Genomic DNA, 21,338 nt, shown 5'->3' with positions numbered 1-21,338 from the left:
ATATTACTTGTTACATGTTACTTTACTTAGAATTCACTTGGTTTATTAAAGTTACCAGAAAAGGAAAATTAAAAGCACTGATGCAAGCAGACAGACAAGATATTGTCATAAGGCTTGTACACAAATCAGGTTAATTACAGTCATTAATTCCTACTATAATCTAATAACCATTAACTTTCACTATTGTAAAACATTCTTTCCCAGGTGATGTCATCAAATATGACTAGTGGTTAAATTAAGTAAACAGAAACAGAAACCAACTAATTGTGAAATATGAAGCCATCAGCACTAATATTTTCACAGATATACCTACATAGAAAGTAAAAGTAAGCCGTGGTACATGACTATAAACTTTTGATTTGTTAAATAGTCATGTTTTAAAATTTCAGAGAAATCCAACCAATCAATCAATCAATTAACATCAACAAATCTAAGAACAGAGTATCTGTGTTAATGAATCAACTTGAAGTCATTTAAACATGTTCATCCTATTGCAGATTTTTATATTTGATTTAATCACATTGAAGGCAAGTTTAGAAACTGCCTATGTGAATAGAAGTCAAAGGGATGTGTTTAATGGATTTGGCACATGTGACTATAAGACAAACACTGTACATGGAAAAAATTGTATATGTGGTGAAGGCACACCAACGTTTTACATGGACGAAACACTCAAAACACGAACATGTTATAGTGCTATAACAGGTAAATGGCTAATTCATAAATTTGTATACAACCATCGTGCTATGAGCTCTTACTGCTGCAACAAACAAAGACTTAAGTAGATTTTGGTTACTTTTAAGGAGATTAAGAACACAAAACCTTTTTTTAAAACACTAATAAAGTTTTTATGTTTAGAAAATTTCTATCTGTGATACATGTCATGTAAGACGTTAGTGGCAGAAAAGCCATGCGTGGGATGACCCAAAAACTTGAAATTCTATAGGGATTAAAAAAGAAAGTAATTGATTAGATCTTTAACATACAATAAAAATAATGGCTAAGCAGGTTTGTTTCCACAATTTTCAATTTTTACTTATCAAACATTTGTTACTTATTATAGTTCAGTATATTGAAGTTTTTTTTCTGAAAATGGTCTACATGGAATAATAATAATAATAAAAATAATAATAATAATAATAATAATAGACAGTTTCAGCAAGATGAAGAAAGTATAGCTCTTGGTAAACATTTTAGTTATTTGGATGTTACACCATCACAATAGTTCTTTGAAAAGCAATGGAATATTTCTTAAAATTTTATATAAAAACATGATACTATGCATTATGAGACAACAACAGGGTGTGGAGCAAATTTCAAAAACAAAATTCCAGGACTTTCTCAGCCAATTGACTAAAAAATTCCAAAGATAGATAGCAATAGCCAAACAGCATCATTTCTATAAAAAAATAAACTATGCAAAAAGCGCCCCATCTGCACATTCCATAATGCCCGCTTTATTAAAAAATCTGCTCAACAAACCGGAAAGATCTATTAGAGCGTGTTGGCACCGTCATAAATAAATACTGTTTAGATTTGGATCTAACCAAACCTAAGATCCTAAGTTGTAAGTCTACTGTGAATTGACAAAACAATTGTTATCAAGTTCAGAGTGTGCATGTTATTTACATAAAAAAAACTGCTTGTATAGTTAAGAAACTTTGAAATTCTGTCCTCCTTTCCAGTAATTTATGTCTGGGGTTGCAGCCTAATAAAACAATAATACTAATAGTATTAAATTTTTGCGTCGTTTACATTTTGAAACTGGCTGCCACAAAAATGTAGCAACCAGTCATTTAAAGAAGACCTGATACTAAACACAAGATTTTTCTTGGAGTCTTAACAATACAATGTGCTTAAACTCTCCGGATTTTCGTCATGCTCACGTAAAGACAGCCTTACATTAATTTATATTGGAAAATAAAATTACATGAGGGTCTAGTAATACCGTATATAATGCAAATTAAAAACCATGCAACTGCAGAAAGAACAAATGGAAGAGCTGTTAAAAAGTACTTTTGCAAGATTATAGAGATTTGTTTTTCCAAAACTTTTTGCTAAACTTTATGCTATTTTCCAGGTTTTCCAGGACTAAATTTTCAAGGATTTTCTAGGTTATTCAAGACGCTAGTCTTCTTACAAAACTAAAAAATTTTAATCATTTTTTATGTGGACGGTGATTATTAGCAGCAGTTAAAAAAATTTAAATAATTCTTTACTTTATTCTTCTACCTGAGTGGATTTTATAAATCTTTTTATAAAATTAAGGTGCCACATTTGTTAAATCAAAAATTCGTTTAGACTTTTTCAGGTAAATTTAGGCACAAATAACCAAAAGCAAAGTACTTAAGGTGTGATTTTAGTAGTGTTACATTAGAAAACTCAAGAGATTTGGTACTTCGCATAGCCTAAATTAATTTGCAAACAAGAAGAAATGTGATAATTTTGCAATAATTTGTTTTACATCAATCAATCAACTACCTCCACATTATCTTCTTTACATGTGACAATCTTATTTACCAAATTTCAATTATGCTTAATATAATTTTAATTTCTAGAAAACAAAACAGGCCGTGACCGTCCTATTTTAAATAACACAGCAAAGTCTATGCCTTTAAAATTAACTTGATAAGTCTATTGTTACAATTTTTTCCCTATTGTCATATTTAGTAATTTATCTTCTTTTTAGGTATAGCATACATATTTAGGTGTCAAACAGGAAGTTGCAAGTCAGGTGATCTTACCTGCAAAATCAATAGAGTAATGGGTGTAGAAGTATGGAACTACAAAAATGGCCAAGCATATTGGGATGCAACAAACTTCGCTCATTATTTTACAATTCAGCAAACAACATTCGAAGTACGTATCTATATTATAATACCCGTATACGTCTGTCCATCCATCCGTCCGCCCGTCCGTCTGTCTGTCACGCAAAATGGTAGCTTAGCTGCGCAAGTAGCGAGACGCACGCAATGCTGTAAAAAAAGGACGGGCGAACCCGTGGATTTTTCCACGGGCTAACGATTAGTACTCTATAATATGCTCTATTGGTTGTTACAGTCTTTAAAAATATTCCATAATTCGAATATTAGAAAAATACAAAAGGATGTCAAATCGAATTTTGTAGGTTGGGGGATGTCCCCTTCATTTTAAGACTTCTTCTAATTAACGCCTCCTCCCTCCATAAACTCGAGACATTAAATAAATGCTCCCGTCCCTAAGAGGAACGTTATTGGGAGAACATTACCAAAATTATAAACACCCTATTGGCAAGAACAAATCATTTCAAAATATTTGCGTCTTTTTTTTTTCTGCTTTGTTTTTGCTATATGAATGGAAATTTTTGGTAAATCTCTTTCATTGTTTGATGACCTTCCAGAGTCTTGTACTATTCTGTTCTCTTTTTCAATTGCTTGTCTAATACCAAAGAAGTTTGTTTACAGGTGTAAACAGTCAAATCCTACAGGAACAACTAAACCAATCTCCCTTTTCTGCTTTCCAATGACAGTAAACTTTATGAAATTTGCCTGATCAGTCCGATCAGCTTTTAAGAAAAGATCCATCAAACTTGATAACTCTAAAGAGACATGTCCATGTCTCAAATCTGGTTTAGCAGATAAAATTTCATTTAACACTGATATACAGTTACCTTTAAAAATGTGGTGAATTGGGACAACACTTCTAAATTTTATTCTGTGTAGAAGCATGATTTTTTTCAAACATGAAAAATATTCAAATTTGAAGAACAATCTAACATTCGAATATTCTAATTCGAACAAGCAAAGCAAAGCAAAATAACATTTCATTCTCCCTCTTGACCGAAAATGTGGCCAATTCTCAACGTCCCACAAGAAAAAGAAACGTAATTCATATTCTCTAAAATTTAAGCAGCAAGTAATAAGGTTCGCAAAGTCAAATTAAAACAGATGTGCAACAATAAAAGAATAGCTGCTAAAATGTATTTTAAAGAGACGTAGCAAAATGCTTCAGGTTTCTCAGAAGATTATCGTGTTTAAAGCCAAGTCACGATTTTATGAGATGTGTAGTGAGGATAACACTCTGAAAGATTCGTTTGTTGCAAGTCGTGGTTAGTTGGAGAAATTCATGAAAAGAAATTCTCTCTTGTGCAGGTAAGCACAAATGCCATTAGTTAGACCCTTATTTGATTAAATTCTTTAATCCTGAAGGTGATAAACACTAAAATGTGTTACACATTTTTTAGACACCTTACAGCTCAAAAGGATCCATCCCAGCTAACTAAAAGATTGGATGGCTTTTGTTAAATCCGTCTTCCCAAATTGGCTATGAAAACTAATTTCAATCCTTCTGATATCACACAATCGATGACATACCTATCTGGGCTGATAGGGTAAGACCACAGATAAACAAATAGATATGTTATACTGAAAACTACTGGCCACGTAAAAGGTCAAGTCAGTGTGTGCCTTACCACCAAAGACAATGGTACAAAGTTGAAGCTATTCATTCTCTTTGCTGATGCCAAACAGGAATCAGCTGCATTCAATAAAGAATTCAAAACAAAATGTGTCATGGTATTATCTGCTAGAGGTTGCTTGAATAAGCAGCTTACAATAGAGTGGTGTAAGGAAGTTATCCGACCGTTCTCATTTGGAAAAAGGCTTCTTGAGTGGGACACCTTTGAAGCTCATATGACCGATGAAGTAAAAGTGTCATTGAAAGACATTTGAAGTTAAAAGTGCTCTTGTACCAAGTCGATGTACAAAATACAGGCCCTAGACGTTTACTAGAATAAATCCTTCAAAGGTTACATCTCTGAAATGTATGATTAGTGGCTCATTAATCGCATTTACTAATATATATCGAGGGGAGAAACATGAAGCCAGCCTCCATGAGCAAAGTTGTTGAATGGATCGTGACTGATAAAAAAAGAAATGCAAGGATCCCATTGTTGATTCTTTCAAGGGCTGAGCCTTAAACATCAAGACAGATGGAAGTGAAGATGGTGCAATTCACTGTGAAGGTACAGATCTTTTAAAAGATCAAACAAACTTAATCAATGATCCAGATAATGAGATGGAAGTCAACACATTTGTCGACCCAACAGAATCTGACATTGATGAGGGAAACATTTCTTTTAATCTCCTCGACGAAGACTCAGACAGGGTTCGAATAAGCGCTTCGCACTACGGAAAATGTGAAGTGATTTTGAAAAGTGGGGCAAAAATGCGATGCAGTTAATAGCATTTTATTACATTTATGCGAGGTATTACATCAAGCCATGAATTAGTATCGAAAACTTTTAGGTCGGCGTGGGAAACAACCATGATTTATAGCCATATTCTTTGTGGGACTAACATCTTGTTGAACGCTCGTCAATTATCTTTTCGCTAGGCTACCATTTTTAAATGTACTCGTTGAGCCCCCTTACCCTTACCCCGAGTCTATGCGCAAGAATGGTGCATTGAGTTTGTAACAACCTAAGGTTGTTTTTCGTTAAAGATACGACACTTTGTTATTTATTATTTAATAAATAATTATTTTTTTTAACTTTTCTAAAATAAAAAGGAAATTATTCAAAGACTTTTGGTTCACATTCCCTGACTTATTGCCACTTCTCTTTTTATTTTTTTCGTTGAACAGAGGAGATGGGAAAGAAGTTATTCGTAACTCCTCCACCATAAAAAAGTGAGCATGTGCGATAAGAACTAAAAACAAAATAAAATGTCCAGACATCGTGATCGCTGAGCAATTTTAATTTCATTTTTCTTTAGTCATTTACTTTTTAACTTCTGCACATAAGAAATGGATTAAAATAGAAACGTTGTGTGAATTATTATACTTTTAATTATCAGACACATTTTCACTCATTCTTTAAGTCAGCAAAGCAGAAAAGTATATGACCACTGTAAAAAGCTCAGAAAAACACCCTTGTTAAAATAAATGAATGAACCTTTTTATAAGAAAACCAATTTTATGTGTAAGCCTGGATTTTCTTACATTTTTTTAAAAGCAAGGCTAAAATTTTCCCTCAACTGCACAAACTGGTGTTTCTTTTTTGCCATTTTTCTGCTAAATAAATCTTTCCGTCACCATTTAGGAAAAAAAAGAAAATTTCTGATTTGTTTGTTTATTTTCCCATTAGGAAGAATGAAACATCAATGTTTAGCACTCAATTGAAATTTAAATAAGTTAGAAAAAGAGAATGATTATATAAAATTATAATAAAATTTTCCTAACAATTGTTTTTTTTGAGCCTTCTTCCAAATATAAACACATTCGCAGCCTATGAGAAAGTAAATGATCTGTCTATGTGAACAAGGTTTCATATGCCTTCTGATGTACTGCAATATGTTTCAATAAGTCTTAATTAACATTTAATGTTCAATCTTAATTAGCACTTAATGACTTAATGACTTAATGGCCAATCCTAATGTTTCAGGTTTGTGCCACACACGTTAAACTTAAAATATACTGTTGTTACTCCAATCAGTTTGTGTGACAGGCAAGCAAGTTGAAGCAATGCCATAAGTATCTTTGTCAGTAATGTAACATAGTAACAGCTGTTGGGATAGAGTTCTTAATTTTTAGGCCACTAAAAATTTGCAGTTCTACAAAAAGGTTTTCTAGATTTTTGATGAATATTTACGTTCTTGTAATTAGGTTAAATTGCTTTGTTTATTACAAATATTGTTGAAATTACTGTGCATATTTTTGTCATAGGTGATTACAAATCAAGGTGAATGGCAGGGTCTCTTATTGAGGGTTAAAATTGACTGTGACCATGAAGCTACGAAAACAGTCCTATTAAAAATTGAAGGAATGAGAAAATGTAAGTAAACACATTAACAGTCATAAATGCCAAAATTGTAACCTCTAAATCCCTCTGTTTATTATTTCTTTATTATATTTATTTTTTACTGAAAAAAACTAAATCATAAAACAGAAACCAAGCCTGGAAGATGTGTACAAGCATCAAGAGCTTTATAATTTTAAGTCCGGGCCTATAAACAAAAAACAGCACCTGTGCAATAACCTAGAGTGCATGTACTATCTGAAGAAATTAAAACTTTCTTTCCTTTATCCTGTTACACCTCATGTTTACTACTGTTTCAGTGCGTGGAAGATGCACATAGCAACATATTACACAACCAGGACAACCAATAACTCGGTATCTGTAACTTGGTTTGCAATAAAAATTTTTCGAGTAAGCTTGTATAGGGCCTATATGTTCACTTACAAAATTTGAATGCAAACCGACATGAAGATCCCGAGTTATGGGGTCGTCAGCAAAAAATTAAGAGGCCTGTGACAAGCAAACCAGTGTCATTTTAAGAAAAAAATTATGTTCATCAATTCACCTTTACAATATCTACGCATTGAAGAAGTTTGATTGCACATACCTTAACAGGTCTAAAATTATTGATGACAAAAAATGTCAAAATTTACTATTACTTAAATATGACATCAGAATTTATGCAACATAATTAAATCTGAAATTCTTTAAATGTGAACATCTTGAGAACGAAAAGAGCTTTTTAAAAAATTTAAAAAGACTTCTTAACCAACTTTTTAAGCTCTATAATATAAGTCCAACATCATTTTATATACCTTGGGTTCCCTTTAAGAATTATTCATTATTAAAATCAGTACAAATCACCAGATCAGTGTAAAAATGCTACTCAAAATAAATATTAATCATAATCCTAATCATATTAATCCTGATCATAAACATAAGGACTTTATTTTTTTTATTAAAAGTTTTACTAATTTAACCAATAGGATTTTCTAAACGTCTTGAAAAAAGCTTACAACCTTGTTTATAAACTTTTTGGAGAGTGAATGTTGTTTTTAGATTGTCATCAAAACAAAACGCCACAGCTGGTGGGCTGCTAGTAGGCTAAGTTAGCACACTGAAAATCTTAAGCTGTACAACATTCCTATTGTTTTTTTTACATTTTATATTCCAAATCAAGATATTAACATTGACAAACAGTGCAAATGATTGCTTATGATTGCATATAAAAATGTAAATGATTTTTACTAGAGATTAAGCTGATATTTTTAACTCGATACACGTTCATAGTGCCCCTAAAAGACTTGTTTTTTTGCATAAGTAGCTTTTTAAATATTCTTTAACAAAATTTAAATGTTTCTATAGAATTAAACAGAACATTGTTGCATTTAGAACTTTAGTTGCACAGATAAAAAATGATCAGTGAACGTAATTTTCAGTTAATTTTATGATTATTTTTGCTTATATCACACTTTGGTATGATAACCAAATTTAATGCATTAAGGTTGCCTTCACTAACTTTAGAATTTTGTAAGCTGTTTCATAAGCTCCTAAAAAGGGAGTATCAGCAGCAGAATTAGTTGTGTATAAATGGACTAGTCATAAAAAAAATATTCAAAAATCACATTGTCATAAAATAACAGCACATGTATGCCTTTTCATCATTGCATCATAGATCCATTAGAAGAAAACATTCTAAAATTGCCAACAAAAAAGCCAACAACACCAACACTAACACCAACTACAAAAACATCAACAACCGAAATAACGACAAAAACAACAACTACAAGCACTACAACAAAATCATCAAAAACATCAAAACAAGCAACAAAGAGCATACCTGTGACAAAAATTAAAACTCCAGGTATAACAACAACTCCTCCAAATACTACCATCTATTCTGCAGAAAAAAATGTACAATCAACTTCAAAAACTCCTATTATAATCGGAACAGTACTGTCAGTCATCTTACTGGTAATTCTAGTTACAGTTGCATATTTAATACGAAGAAGGTAAGTTGAAGTTTTTGGTTTGGAAAATGATTGTTATTATGCTTTTTCAAGACTAAAACATATAGCATTGGAAAACAGACTTATAGAACCCTTGACTAAACCTCAGAAATTAATGTTTTAAAGTTATGCTAAGTGATATTAAAGTAATGGCTAAGTAAAATTTAATTCTTTTTTATACTTCTTAATGAAAATTACGTGATATATAGAGCATCAAATCAAAATCAAACTTCAAAGACAACACAGGTCAAGCAGGTGAGAATAGTCTAAATGTTTTGAAGGATATCCTTAATATTTATCAATATTTATCTATTCCTTTTTGTCTTTTTATTATTTATTTCTTACATATGTAAACCATAGTTGCTGCAACTGTTTTGCTCATTTAAGATAATTTAGAAAAATATATCCGAGGGTCTATACGTTAATGTTTGTTAGAAATTAGAAAAATAATTTGTAAGATCACTATGCAAACACCCTTTATTATGGTATTAAAAATAATAAGCATGTGAAGCAATTTTGTATTTGATTTATCACTTTTATGGACTTTGGTCATTTTAAAGAAAATGGCAAAGAAGACAACGTTGGGTTAATTTTGCACACTAAAAATATTATTACTACAATGTTTTTCAGGTGGAACAACCAATGTATGCTCAATATGTTTCTACACAATCTCAGCCATCTGCACTTGAAGAAAATCAACAACTTGATCCGAGATATGAAACGCTTGTACCAGAAAACCAATCAGATTACACATACACATATTCTCACATGCATACAAATCAAAAAAATCAAACAACAAATACTTCAGAAGATGATTATTATAGTGTTGCTGCTTCGGCACTTCCAAAGGAAACAAGGCCAGAAGAACTCCCTGAGTATGCACAATTGAAAAAATAGTTCGCCTTACCTCTGCTACACTTTTTTTGGATCAATAGCAATTTGTATTATATGTTTATAAAAGAAATACATTAATAAAATTAAGAGTATCTACTTAAATAGATTTACAGAGAAAATATTCAGTTTTTACATTATATACATATTTAAAATATGATGCAAATGTGACAATCTAACATTATTACTTATTGCTGTTTTTCATCATAATTACCATACTGTACAAAATAACATTTAATTAAATCCCACTAAAAACTTTACCAGGGAAGTGAATTATGAGAAACAATTTAATAAGCGCACATCTCCCTCACCTCCAACTGTTACCAACTTCAACCACTTTAACTTTCAATTCTCTTACACAGCCTTACAGAAAATTCAATAAAGATTATTGTTAATATATGTATTTGCGTTTTATGAAGGTAAAACAGAATGTAGCAGTGTAATAAAGTGTACAGGGCCTAACTCAGAACCCAAATGTACACCTCTAAGGAGTGATAAAAAATGAATCAGATATTTCTAAAATATTTAAGGTAAAATTACATTCAACAATTTACATGTTGTAGTAAAGGATTGTGTGTTTTTTATCCAAATATATCTTCCTGTACAAGAAACCCTGTTTTCATTTTTTTCTGTTTTGACTTATAGTAAATATTGTTCACCTATACAGTTTCTGATTCCACAAATATAAATCATTTAACACTTATAAGAAATGTTCACAATTGCCTTAAATGAAAAAAGATGTAAAAACCATTCCATGTTTTGTTAACCAGGCTCCTTTTTTTAAATGTCATGAAAGCTGTTCAATGCAACTTGCAGTAATCAAGTAGACTAGTCGGTCACCTGTGGATAAATCCACGGGTTCACCCATCCTTTATTAACTACATTTCATGTTTCTCGCTACTGCGGTTACCATTTTGCGTGACAGACAGACGCATATGGGTATTATAATATAGACTAGTCGTTAGCCCGTGGAAAAATCCACGGGGTCACCCGTCCTCTAAATTAACCCATTGCAACAAAGTGGACAGAAATTTATCCCATTTGGTATTGATGCGCATTTCAAAAATTTCGTGTTTCCGTTACGGGACACAGCTTTCGCGGACACACAGACAGACAGACAACGGCTATTATTAAAGAGATAGTCGTTAGCCCGTGGAAAAATCCACAGGTTCGCCCTTCCTTTAAATTCACCTGTTGCAACAAAGTGGACAAAAATATATTGCATTTGGTATTGGTGCGCATTATAAAAATTTCGTGATTCCGTTACGGGACGCGGCTCTCCCGGACACACAGACAAAATACGGCTATTATTAAAGAGATATAATTTATCAGTCCTTAGACATGACAAACATATTATTAAAGAGATATAATTTATCAGTCCTTAGAGATGACAAACATATGATTACATTGTTGTCATATAAAATGTAGGAATAAAAAGTTACTGTATTTCTTTTAATAAGAGACCCCTCAAATACTAGACCCACTTCTAATTGGAGCCCCCTCATAGAGGTCTGTTGTATAGATAAAAGACCCACTCAAATACTAATAGTAGACCCATCTTATATTAAAAACAGTATAATTTAGGCTGTTGATTTGTAGCATCATTGACTTGGGAACAGAGGTAGGAAATTACAATTTTAATTAAGTGAAAGAGCTATTTTACCTATAATACGATAAATTGCAGAATCATTGAGCCAATAAAATCTTTTTTAATTGTTAACATAGATATTGAGTAAAAATTTTTATTTTTAGAAAGTGAAAGTACAAGTTACCCGAAATGTGATATGTGATATCGATTTTTTTTAATTTCATTTCACCTTATAAACCTTATTCTAGAAATAAATTATTACTAGCCTCCTCCTAATTATAGCAGAGAGGTGTCTTCAAGTAATAGAAGACCAGTCTTATACTAGAGTAAATATGGTATTTGAAAAATAAAATGAAAGGGCAGCAAAATATTTGAGAAGATCTAATTTTTATGATTTAGTGGCAACCTTCTAGCAAAAAAAAAGTTATGTTTCAAAACAAAACTGTAGCCAATAAAGTTTAAATTTAAATCAATTATCAGAAATGTCTCAGAAAGGAAAACTTTGCAAACATTGTTAAAGGGTTTGCCTGCACTGAGAGCATCTAGTCTGAAGTGCTAGCTTTTTCAAAAATAAGCCATACCAGGGCTTTTAATGGTTAAGACCGCATTTGATTTATTTCAGGAATAAACTCTTTTCTTTAAAGTGTTCTTTTGCTGCCTGATACTAATCTTTACGAAATTAGCTTATTTTAGGTTCCTTGCAGTTAAATTTCTTTCCAGGGATGTCCCATCAAAAGTTTTACCATTTTTAGAAATCAGACTTTCTAGAGCTTTTAATGGTTAAAACCTTAACTTATAGAACACTCCAAAAATCAGTTTTACATCATCTTGCTTACATTTAACTTTTGCTGCCCAGTCCTGAACTTTAACAGAATGAGCTTAAAAAAATTAAAAATTTGACCAAAACAGTGGCTAGGATTACACAAGATTAATAAAGGAGATATTTGGGGTTTTACTGATGTTAACAACAAATTGTAAATCATTACATTGACTACGCCTATAGAAGTTGGACCAATTTTAGTTCTAACTTGACTGTAGTTAAGCACACAAGATAAAATTATGGTTTACACATGAGTTGTCAAGTTATTTGCCTCCAGAAATATGGAGTGTAATGCTAAAATTCCAACAACAACGTTGAAATGTATTGAGGTTTTCACTAGTGTAGTTGTCAGTGAGTATCAATTAATCCAATTAATTACTTCCCATTTTAGATAAACGTAATGGGAGATGGTATGGACTGTTGCTAAAATTAACTTTCCTTGTCTCAATCACCATGTCCTTCCTGTACACGTAAATTTAAAAAGACCCAGACAAGATAAACTGTTGTTTTTCTACTTCTTGGGGGTGCACCAATGATTCAAGGAATTATACTAAAGTAATGTTATAATTTGGAACAACTAATAAAAAACAGCAATCAATAAAATGATGTGTTTATATCCTTTTTTAAAAAAAACATAGTTATGTTCAGTACTATTGTTGGTTAGGAAAAAGAATGCAATATTATGCAAGAGCAGGTAAAGAAAAAATAATGACTGTTCATTTAAACATTTATCTTAAGACAACAGAATCTAAGTGGTTGTAATTTTGTGTAGCAGATGATTTTTTGTTATGCACAATAGAACATCTCAGATTGACTTTTTAACATTATTTTTAATGTTAACATTTTCACTTCTCAAAGATGGTAATAGAAAACAGTAAAATGAATGTTTACAAAACTGAAAACAAATCTATACCTCTTTTGACCTTTTTTATACACTTAAGAACAATTTCAAGAACAGGGGAAATTTAAAAATATAACTTTAAAAATACCTAAATATATACAAAAACTAAAAGTTGAATGTGTCAAATAGAAAATTATAAGGTATTTAATTTTATTTACTTAAGTATCCCTGTTTCTAACAAGTGATGAGACATCAGTACAACACCTAACCTTTATTGTTTTTTTTTGTTTCTTGCTTCATAAAATATCAATGGCAAAAATTAATTTTTGTTTTTTTGTGTAGAAATATTTGAACTTATTTGTAAGTGATAAGGAAAGGAAAGTATACAGTGGCAAACTTAATTTGCTCTAACTATCTTACATAACCTTATCACATCCACTTCTAAAAACAAAGTAAGACATCTCAAATTAATACAGGTTGTGAAAAATGAATTATGATATCTTGCCATAACATTAAACAAGAATGACACCGATCAAGTTGTTTAAAAAACCCAATTATATCTATACTATTCTTGCCTGTCAATTAATTACCCATCAATCACTTGTGAACACATACTAAGGTGAACATTAGAACAAAAAAAGATCTGTCAAGAAGACCAATTACTAAACAATTACTTTGATTCAAAATAGAGGTGGTAGGTCAGCAAAAAATGGAAATGTTGTGTAAAATATAAATTTCCCCTTTTGCTGTTAATGTTTACAGGAAATTCTGATCTTTCCTTGTTTTCTTTCCTACACCAATGCATAGTTCGTTTTATAACAGAGCACAAATGATAATTAAATCTAATTGATTGACTTAATTAACTTCCAAAGACCTATTACATAACATAATTGCCACTTTCAAAATAGATGACTGTGAACAAGACATATGCAAACTTGAAGATTGGAAATTAAAAAATAAGCATATTATATTTATTCAACTTCAAGGTACTTGAAGGCACAATGAAATACCTAATAATTTTAATAACACTAGCAAAGTATAATTTGGAGGGACTTTGTATGCTAAACATATCAAGACAAGTATTATTAGACACATACAATGGTTTGCCATGCCAGCGACAATCAAACAGTCACGACACAGGTTTAGGTGAATGTAAATGTAATTTCGAGTTTAACACATTCTTTTCACGAAATAATTCATTGCCAAGCTGCATCCACAATAAAAATGTACCATCAGTTACAGGTATGTTTTATAAGTCTATTTATGTATGCTTTGGATTATAATGTCTTGTTAAGGTTTGCCAAGGTTTTTAAATTGTCTTTTTACATTCTTAGGTTGCCCATTTGGAATTAATATAATAAATGCAACAAAAAAAGAAAATATAACACTTCCGTGCAATACAAGAGCAATTGAAGTTATAGAAATATGGGACTATAACGTAACAACGAAGAATGGCGATTGGGTTAAGAAATGGAACAAAACAATTCACTCTCTTTTCAAAATAGAAAGCAATAACCTCCTTTATGTAAGAGTATTTTGATAACTTTAGTCAATGAAAATTTTGTACCATAACAACTCTACAAGAAATGTGTACAATGCTATGCCTAAATTCCTCATAATGTATTTTTTAGATCAACTATGGAGAGAGAAAATGGGAAGGTCTTCTTATTCGCATATCCTTAAAGTGCAATGACTTAACCACAACCTGTCTCACAATAGCTTTTCTTGGAAATAGATTACGTATGATAAGTTTACAATAAAAATATTTTAATCATTTGTTTTTCTCTCACTCTACTGTTTTTATTTTTATTTGTTTATTTTCATAATTTAACTCTTTATATTTACAATCATCTTTAGATCCATTACAGAACAACACATTGCAGGGTGACATCATAGTAGATACTGAGCCATCTAAGAAAGCCACAGGTGAAAAAACCAACATATGGATGTTTATTTGGCTCACTTGTGGACTTTCTCTTGCTATTATGGTGATTGTTATCATTTTAGTTGCAGTATTTATATCTAAGAGAAGGTAGGTTCCCTTAAAATTCTCTTTCTTCTTTTCTCTTTCTTGTCATAGAGCTACTTCATGTTTGTTTTTTGTCAAGTTTCTGGTAGATAATTTTACATTTTTTTTGCAGATCAAAGAAATTTACCATAAATGACGAAGAAAGGGTATGACATTACAATTTTTTAATCTTTCATAGTCATCACCAATGTAGACGTTATAATGTATAAAAAACGTCAGTTTATGACTTTTTTCTGCATTATATTGTATTATAGAAATTTATGACTTGTTGAGAGCTGAATAACAGGAATGTCTCAACAAGTTGCCAAAAATTTCTTTGAGTAAATTCTATTTACTCGAAGAAATTTTTTAATAAAATTAGAGTTTATAGTGTTATTCCATACCAGTGACATATAAATCGTTTTTTTTTGTTGAAGAACTTCGCAAGCAGGGAGTTTGTGGGGGTTACAATAGTGAGTCTGGGTGGAGCTTTATCAGTAATTCAGAATAAGAATTTGGTAATGATTAAAAATAGCTCCTGATATATCTCTATGTAAAATGTATTTTTTAATTTTTATTTTGAATTTTCTCATTAATTCTTTTATTTAATTACAGGTCAAGCAGCGATTACCACCCGACAGTTCTATAGAAACCGGTGTCGAAATAACAGATGACAGTAATCAAATATACAAAGAGCTTGATGAAAAATATCAGCATTGCAAATCATTTTATAAGCCTCTAGAACTAAATCAAGGATCACAGAGACAAGAACAACCGATATATGAAGAGGTTGAACCTGAATATAGAGAAATTGAACCAACTTATAATGAATTAGAACCAAGATGTGATATATACGAGGAAGTACCTTATTCTGTGAACTCCAAAACAGATTCTGTGTTGTCAGAAAGTGTACAGAGTACTGATATACATAAAAAAACTTCTCCAGAAACATTTAAATATATGTTTGCAGAAGTAAGCAAAGACTAACTTGTTACACAAACATAGAAAATAATATATTAAGTTATTTGAAAGTTACAAAATCAGCTTTAAAGTATTTACTACAGGAACTGTTATATTATATAGTTAAAAGGTGACATTACCTTCTTATTAGCCAATATTTTTCGATATGTAAATATAAATAAAAAAACAAACAAACATTTTTTGACTAAAAATCAAACCTCATGTATTCCATGATTTACTACTATCATTCGTTGATGAGTTTCTGCAGATAATTTTTGACATATATCTAAATGAGAATATATTAAAAATCCACTGAATTCAGTCAGTAAAAATTATAATCACAAGAACATACACACATTAAATTCTTTAGCCATCAACCACCATAACACTGAAACGTTTAAAAGTAATTTGAACTAATTGGCATAGTCCAAGTTTATAAAATCTTTTACATGGCCTATTTTAGAAAATATAATTCACTTTGCCTGCCACAGAAACAATTATTATCATAAGAGCTAGTCTGTTTAGTCGAAACAAAAAATCGACTTAGGATGAAGAAGAATGAGAATGATATTAAAAAACTTGATGTCAGCATTGACATCTATACAAACAGGTCATTTTAATGTATTTTTAGCTAATTTACTTTATCATGTGACTTGTTTTAACCCAATGAAAACGTGGTGTAAATAGAAGTTTTATAAAATGTTTTACATGGGCTATTGTAGAAAATATAATTTGCTTTGCCTGTCACAAACACAATTATTATCATAAGAGCCAGTCTCTTTAGTTGAAAAGAATAATCGACTTAGGATGAAGAAGAATGAAAATGATTTTAAAAAACTTGATGACGTCAGCAATGAAATCTAATACACAGACAGCTCATTGACATTTACAAAATACATCTCTCTGATTTTTTGCCTCACTAAAAAAGTGGATATTTTAACAGGTTATAACATCTAAAGAAAATAATTTTGAAGATACTTACTGGTGATTTCTTTCAAAGTGTCTGTCACTAATTCATCACTGTTATAACTCATATGATTTTTACTGAACAAATGTAAATTCTGAAAAAAAAACAAGCTATTTTAATTATGTTTTACTTGTATAATAAATTAAAATAAAAAAACTTTGTTAACCTTCGCTATGACAGGAAAACCATCTAAAGCATGAAGCTCATTCTAAAGAAAAAAATGATTGCCTAATGGTTCTAACATGCAGACAGATAGATCAAAACCTTGCTTAAGACAAAGAAAAAATAATTAAACATGCCAAACATAACAGGGTTTTATAACATATTAAGTCACAATGTTTAGAAATTACACACATGGGAAAATAGTAAAACTAGATGTCAAAATAATTGTAGCGTGCTTTTTCTGTTCATATTGCTACTTTTTGTTACAAACAGAAAATGTTTTTTTCATTACAATCATAATATTATATACAGAAATTGAAATAGTATATCAAACACTTTCTTTCAAAATGCAATTGGAACACAAAATAATAAATGCTGCCCTTAAAGGAGAACTAACGGAAAAACCAGGTAAAGAAATAAAAACTTGGAGACTGTTTTTGTTTTGCTTTGCTTTCACAAAATCACTTCTAGTACACTTCATTGCACATAATCGTTTGAACTTTTGTTTTCAGAACTAGCAAATTAAAGCACCTGTCGTCTTTTAAGATGATTTAATACAACAAATAACACAAAATTTCATAATAAATTCGAATACATGTAATACTTATGATTTTCCAGTGATAAACTCATGTCTAAAACTATATTTATGACAGTGAAACATTGTTATATTCTGCAAAAGATATTTTTTTTAAAACATGATAAAAAAATTACTTCAGACAATGACAGGAGATACTTTTTCTGTTTAGAATTTCATGGCTTCTTTCATTCAGAATGCGCTTGGTTACATCCCCACGAAATTACGTTACACAAGTTAGTAATCTACTGAAAGGCCTCATCGACACTGTCGACTACTTTGACTTTGAATATCTCGAGAACCAAAGCTCACAAATATAAAAAAATACACAGTTCATATTCACACTATAATGAATATTTTACGCAATCAATTGTTAGTTCTCCTTTAAACAATAACATGATTATGTGCATAAGACCAAAATAAAGCATTTCTATTTTTTTCTATAACATCAGTAATTTATAATAACTCCCTTTTAAATTCAAGTACCTGAAAGTTCTGATCTCGTAATAATACACGTAGACATTGAAACAAGCGATAGAAATTTTCTAAAGTAGCATTTTCATTCCAATAACTAAAATAGAATAACAAAGAGCACAATTTGAATTGTACATAGACCCTTCTGTCAAGAACTTGATTTCATTTAATTTGCTACCAATAGCAAATTACCTGTTACGCAGGCGCGTCTTTATTAAATCTCGAAGTATCTAAATGAATATAACAAAATTATCCTAATTTTCTTAAATAAAATATTGGAGTAACTGGAATTATGAGGACGAAAAAAATATTTTACAATTTCGTGAAATAAAATAGTTTGGATTTTTAACGATTGTAAATAATATAATTGCAGTTTGTCTCCTATCAAATAAGTACAGGAATAAAATTTTGTATATACTTTAAGAAACTTTTCCACATCAGGTAATTGACTGAAACACCTTTCATCTTTGTATTTTGACCTAAGAAAATAAGAATTAGCAAGTAATAATATATAATAAGTAAATGCTGAACATTTTTCAATGAATACTCATCCCTCTGAACAAACTAAAAACAGTGTGAATTTGAATTAAGGCTAGACTTAAAAATATCTTTGTTTTCCTTTACCCAACCAAGTCAATGAAATAGCACTGGGTGTTTTTTTTACCTTTCACATATGCAGAAAAGAGTTGCGTAGATTAAGAAAGATAAATTCCCTGATTCTTCTGTTTTTTGGGTTGAAGTTGAGGAGAAATGATGATGGAGATGAAAGAGATGAAATAGAGAGGATGATTTCATGTTTTGTTTTTGAAGTGTCACATATATGGTATATAAATAACCACTATGTCATATGCCTGTATTAAAGAATTTCTAAGCCGCTTAGTATTTCAAGCAAGTTATTTTGTGTATATGTTTATCTACTGCAATAAAATCAATTTCTTTTCAATTAAAATTGGATGTAAAATCCAGGCTCCTAAAACATTTTTCTTCAAAAATTAGGTAATTTTGAGAAACTGCTAAGTAACTTTTGATTTTTATTGTGTATATGTCCTTTCTTGAAGCCAATAAAATTGGAGATTGGCTATAAAAAAAAGCAAAAAATAAACATCACTATACATACCAAAACTGACGCAGTAGTTTCGATTCATAGTGGAAAGTAACTTGCGATGACCTATTGATTGATTGATTATTCTTAGAAGGAGATGCATTATCCAATTCACTCTAAATTATAATTTCATATTTCTGTTAAAATTGATATTTGTGATGTTTTTTGGAAAACCGACCACTTCCTTATTCGTATTTTTAAAATAGGAGATTCAGAAATTTCATATTTTTTAAAATAGAAAATACAAATTTTATACTTTTCTACCATTAAAAAAAAAGAAAATCGTATTTCCTATTTTTAAAAATATGCGTATCTGAAACAAATACACAAATTTTTAAAAAATAGGAACGTATTTCCTATTTCTGAAAGTACGAAATTCATATTTTAAAAATGCAAAATTCATATTTTTAAAAATACAAAATTCCTATTTTTGAAAATCCCTTATACAAAATTCAACTGTTTTGAAAATATGAATTGATACACCCTCAAAATAGAAGTGGTCAATTTTCCTATAAACATCACATATTACATACCTTGTACTTTTTCGCTGGAATGCTTAGCAAATCCACCACTTTATCCAAAAACTTAGAATCCTTTGATACACTATGATAATACAATGAAAAAAATGTGAGTCACAATTTATCAATAATTTACAAACTCTTACAGAAAGCTACATATAGCAAGCCCATAAAAGTTACAAATTATTGTATGATTTAAATTTTACGTAGGTCTTCTTCACCAAATTTAAATCACATAATAATTTTGGGTACCTAGCAATCAATATTATAAACTATTTAAGTCCAAATTGGAATAGAATTATTTATTTATTATAGGATCTTGATAAATTATTTTTTTAATTTTGGTCAATTTGTTCTTGATTTTTTAAAGTGGCACAGCAATGTTTTTCGGAAAGTTGAGGATATATTGGAGTTTTAAATTGTCTTGCTGACAATACTAACTTGTTTTAACCCAGCTATAGAAAATTTGATGGAAAGAACATCTTATTTTCCCAGGACATAATTTAGTATATCCTGTAAAAAATTAGTATATATGTTATTGGTAGTAGTACAAACAGTGGCCAAATAAGCAACTTTTTAATCCCTTCTTGAAGAGGCACAGCAATGTTTTTCGGAAATTTGAGGATATATTGGAGTTTTAAATTGTCTTGCTGACAATACTAACTTGTTTTAACCCAGCTATAGAAAATTTGATGGAAAGAACATCTTATTTTCCCAGGACATAATTTAGTATATCCTGTAAAAAATTAGTATATATGTTATTGGTAGTAGTACAAACAGTGGCCAAATAAGCAACTTTTTAATCCCTTCTTAATTAACTGATTTAATTTACAATGTTCTATAATGTCTCTTTTTGGAGTATACTTGTTTTTCTGTTGACAATTCTTATGTTTTTCTTTCATCCCCAACTCAGTTTTCAGTATTCTCTTTATTCCTCTTATTTTGAAAACAAGAAATCTAGATAAACATACCTTTCATCTGAGGGTTTGTGACCCCCTTTTGCGCGATGTGTAGGCATTGCAAGGATATAACCAACCAATCATTATTTATTCCCTATTTTTTTAAAATAATGTACATTTCTTACATATTCCATTTGTCAACTTCAACAATCAAATAAAATCTTGACAGATGATACAGAAAAACACATTATAATTTTTCTCTGACAAAACGCATCAGAGGGTGAAGACAGCTGCAAAACAATTGCTGTTTTATTGGAACTGCTACAAAATGAAAGGACAAGGCAAAAAATGCTATATGTGGATGAATCACTTAATGAATTTTGATTAAAACAGAAAGAAAACTATTTTAATTTCTTATGATTCTTCTGTTAACTTGACTTAAAGAAAGAGATATTTTGAAACAAGACACAGTAACAAGAACACATAACCCACTTGCATGAAATTGGCTGCTGCTTTTTCGGCTCAAGGAGCATCTTCCTGCATCCATTTGCTTATAAAAGATTTGTTACATTCTGCTTTTTATTTTTTAACAACATTTTAAAACATCCTACAGTTTAAACTAAAGTGTTTTGTGTGGTTTAAATACTTGAGAAAAATTAAAAAGGTTGAACCAGTCTTGTATTGCAAAAATAATTGTCTCTATAAAGCAAATTTATTTTTATAAATTTGCACAAAATTAGCATTGAAGGT

The 21,338-nt window shown here is 30.3% G+C and overlaps 3 protein-coding genes across 3 annotated transcripts in view; 2 read left to right on the top strand and 1 right to left on the bottom strand.

Annotated features, from left to right (window-relative positions):
• Nucleotides 1–20,807, bottom strand: part of LOC130622319 (serine/threonine-protein kinase Nek10-like) — an 83,589-nt gene extending 62,782 nt beyond the window's left edge. The window contains exons 1-9 of the mRNA XM_057437773.1: nucleotides 20,661–20,807; nucleotides 19,705–19,774; nucleotides 19,187–19,287; nucleotides 18,488–18,548; nucleotides 18,262–18,299; nucleotides 18,082–18,166; nucleotides 17,026–17,067; nucleotides 16,875–16,953; nucleotides 16,111–16,178 (exon numbers count right to left, since the gene is read on the bottom strand). Of these exons, the coding sequence (XP_057293756.1) occupies nucleotides 16,111–16,178; nucleotides 16,875–16,953; nucleotides 17,026–17,067; nucleotides 18,082–18,166; nucleotides 18,262–18,299; nucleotides 18,488–18,548; nucleotides 19,187–19,287; nucleotides 19,705–19,774; nucleotides 20,661–20,707 (591 nt within the window). The 5' untranslated portion in view covers nucleotides 20,708–20,807. The remainder of the gene's footprint in view (nucleotides 1–16,110; nucleotides 16,179–16,874; nucleotides 16,954–17,025; nucleotides 17,068–18,081; nucleotides 18,167–18,261; nucleotides 18,300–18,487; nucleotides 18,549–19,186; nucleotides 19,288–19,704; nucleotides 19,775–20,660) is intronic.
• Nucleotides 267–9,694, top strand: LOC130622331 (uncharacterized). Its single transcript, XM_057437787.1, has 6 exons — nucleotides 267–705; nucleotides 2,690–2,859; nucleotides 6,703–6,811; nucleotides 8,451–8,787; nucleotides 8,994–9,039; nucleotides 9,415–9,694. Exons 1-6 carry the CDS (start codon nucleotides 480–482, stop codon nucleotides 9,679–9,681), a joined length of 1,155 nt encoding a protein of 384 aa, XP_057293770.1. The 5' UTR covers nucleotides 267–479; the 3' UTR covers nucleotides 9,682–9,694.
• Nucleotides 14,556–15,965, top strand: LOC130622336 (uncharacterized). The gene is made up of 4 exons (XM_057437794.1): nucleotides 14,556–14,664; nucleotides 14,782–14,956; nucleotides 15,066–15,099; nucleotides 15,548–15,965. Exons 2-4 carry the CDS (start codon nucleotides 14,871–14,873, stop codon nucleotides 15,917–15,919), a joined length of 492 nt encoding a protein of 163 aa, XP_057293777.1. The 5' UTR covers nucleotides 14,556–14,664; nucleotides 14,782–14,870; the 3' UTR covers nucleotides 15,920–15,965.
• Nucleotides 20,808–21,338: the final 531 nt, after the last annotated feature.

The sequence above is a fragment of the Hydractinia symbiolongicarpus genome, chromosome 12 (genome assembly GCF_029227915.1).
Source record: "Hydractinia symbiolongicarpus strain clone_291-10 chromosome 12, HSymV2.1, whole genome shotgun sequence".
Taxonomy (NCBI): Eukaryota; Metazoa; Cnidaria; class Hydrozoa; order Anthoathecata; family Hydractiniidae; genus Hydractinia; species Hydractinia symbiolongicarpus.
The sequence above is the reverse complement of the archived record's forward strand: the minus strand, read 5'-3'. Positions and strand labels throughout refer to the sequence as shown.

Bases quoted from the DNA above. Each gene is read 5' to 3' on its own strand.
- LOC130622331 (XM_057437787.1), top strand. From the start codon at position 480: ATGTTCATCCTATTGCAGATTTTTATATTTGATTTAATCACATTGAAG. The intron at 2,860-6,702 runs GTACGTATCTAT...TTTTTGTCATAG, and splicing joins TTCAGCAAACAACATTCGAA to GTGATTACAAATCAAGGTGA. The intron at 6,812-8,450 runs GTAAGTAAACAC...ATTGCATCATAG, and splicing joins AATTGAAGGAATGAGAAAAT to ATCCATTAGAAGAAAACATT.
- LOC130622336 (XM_057437794.1), top strand. From the start codon at position 14,871: ATGTTTATTTGGCTCACTTGTGGACTTTCTCTTGCTATTATGGTGATT. The intron at 14,957-15,065 runs GTAGGTTCCCTT...TTTTTTTTGCAG, and splicing joins GTATTTATATCTAAGAGAAG to ATCAAAGAAATTTACCATAA. The intron at 15,100-15,547 runs GTATGACATTAC...ATTTAATTACAG, and splicing joins CCATAAATGACGAAGAAAGG to GTCAAGCAGCGATTACCACC.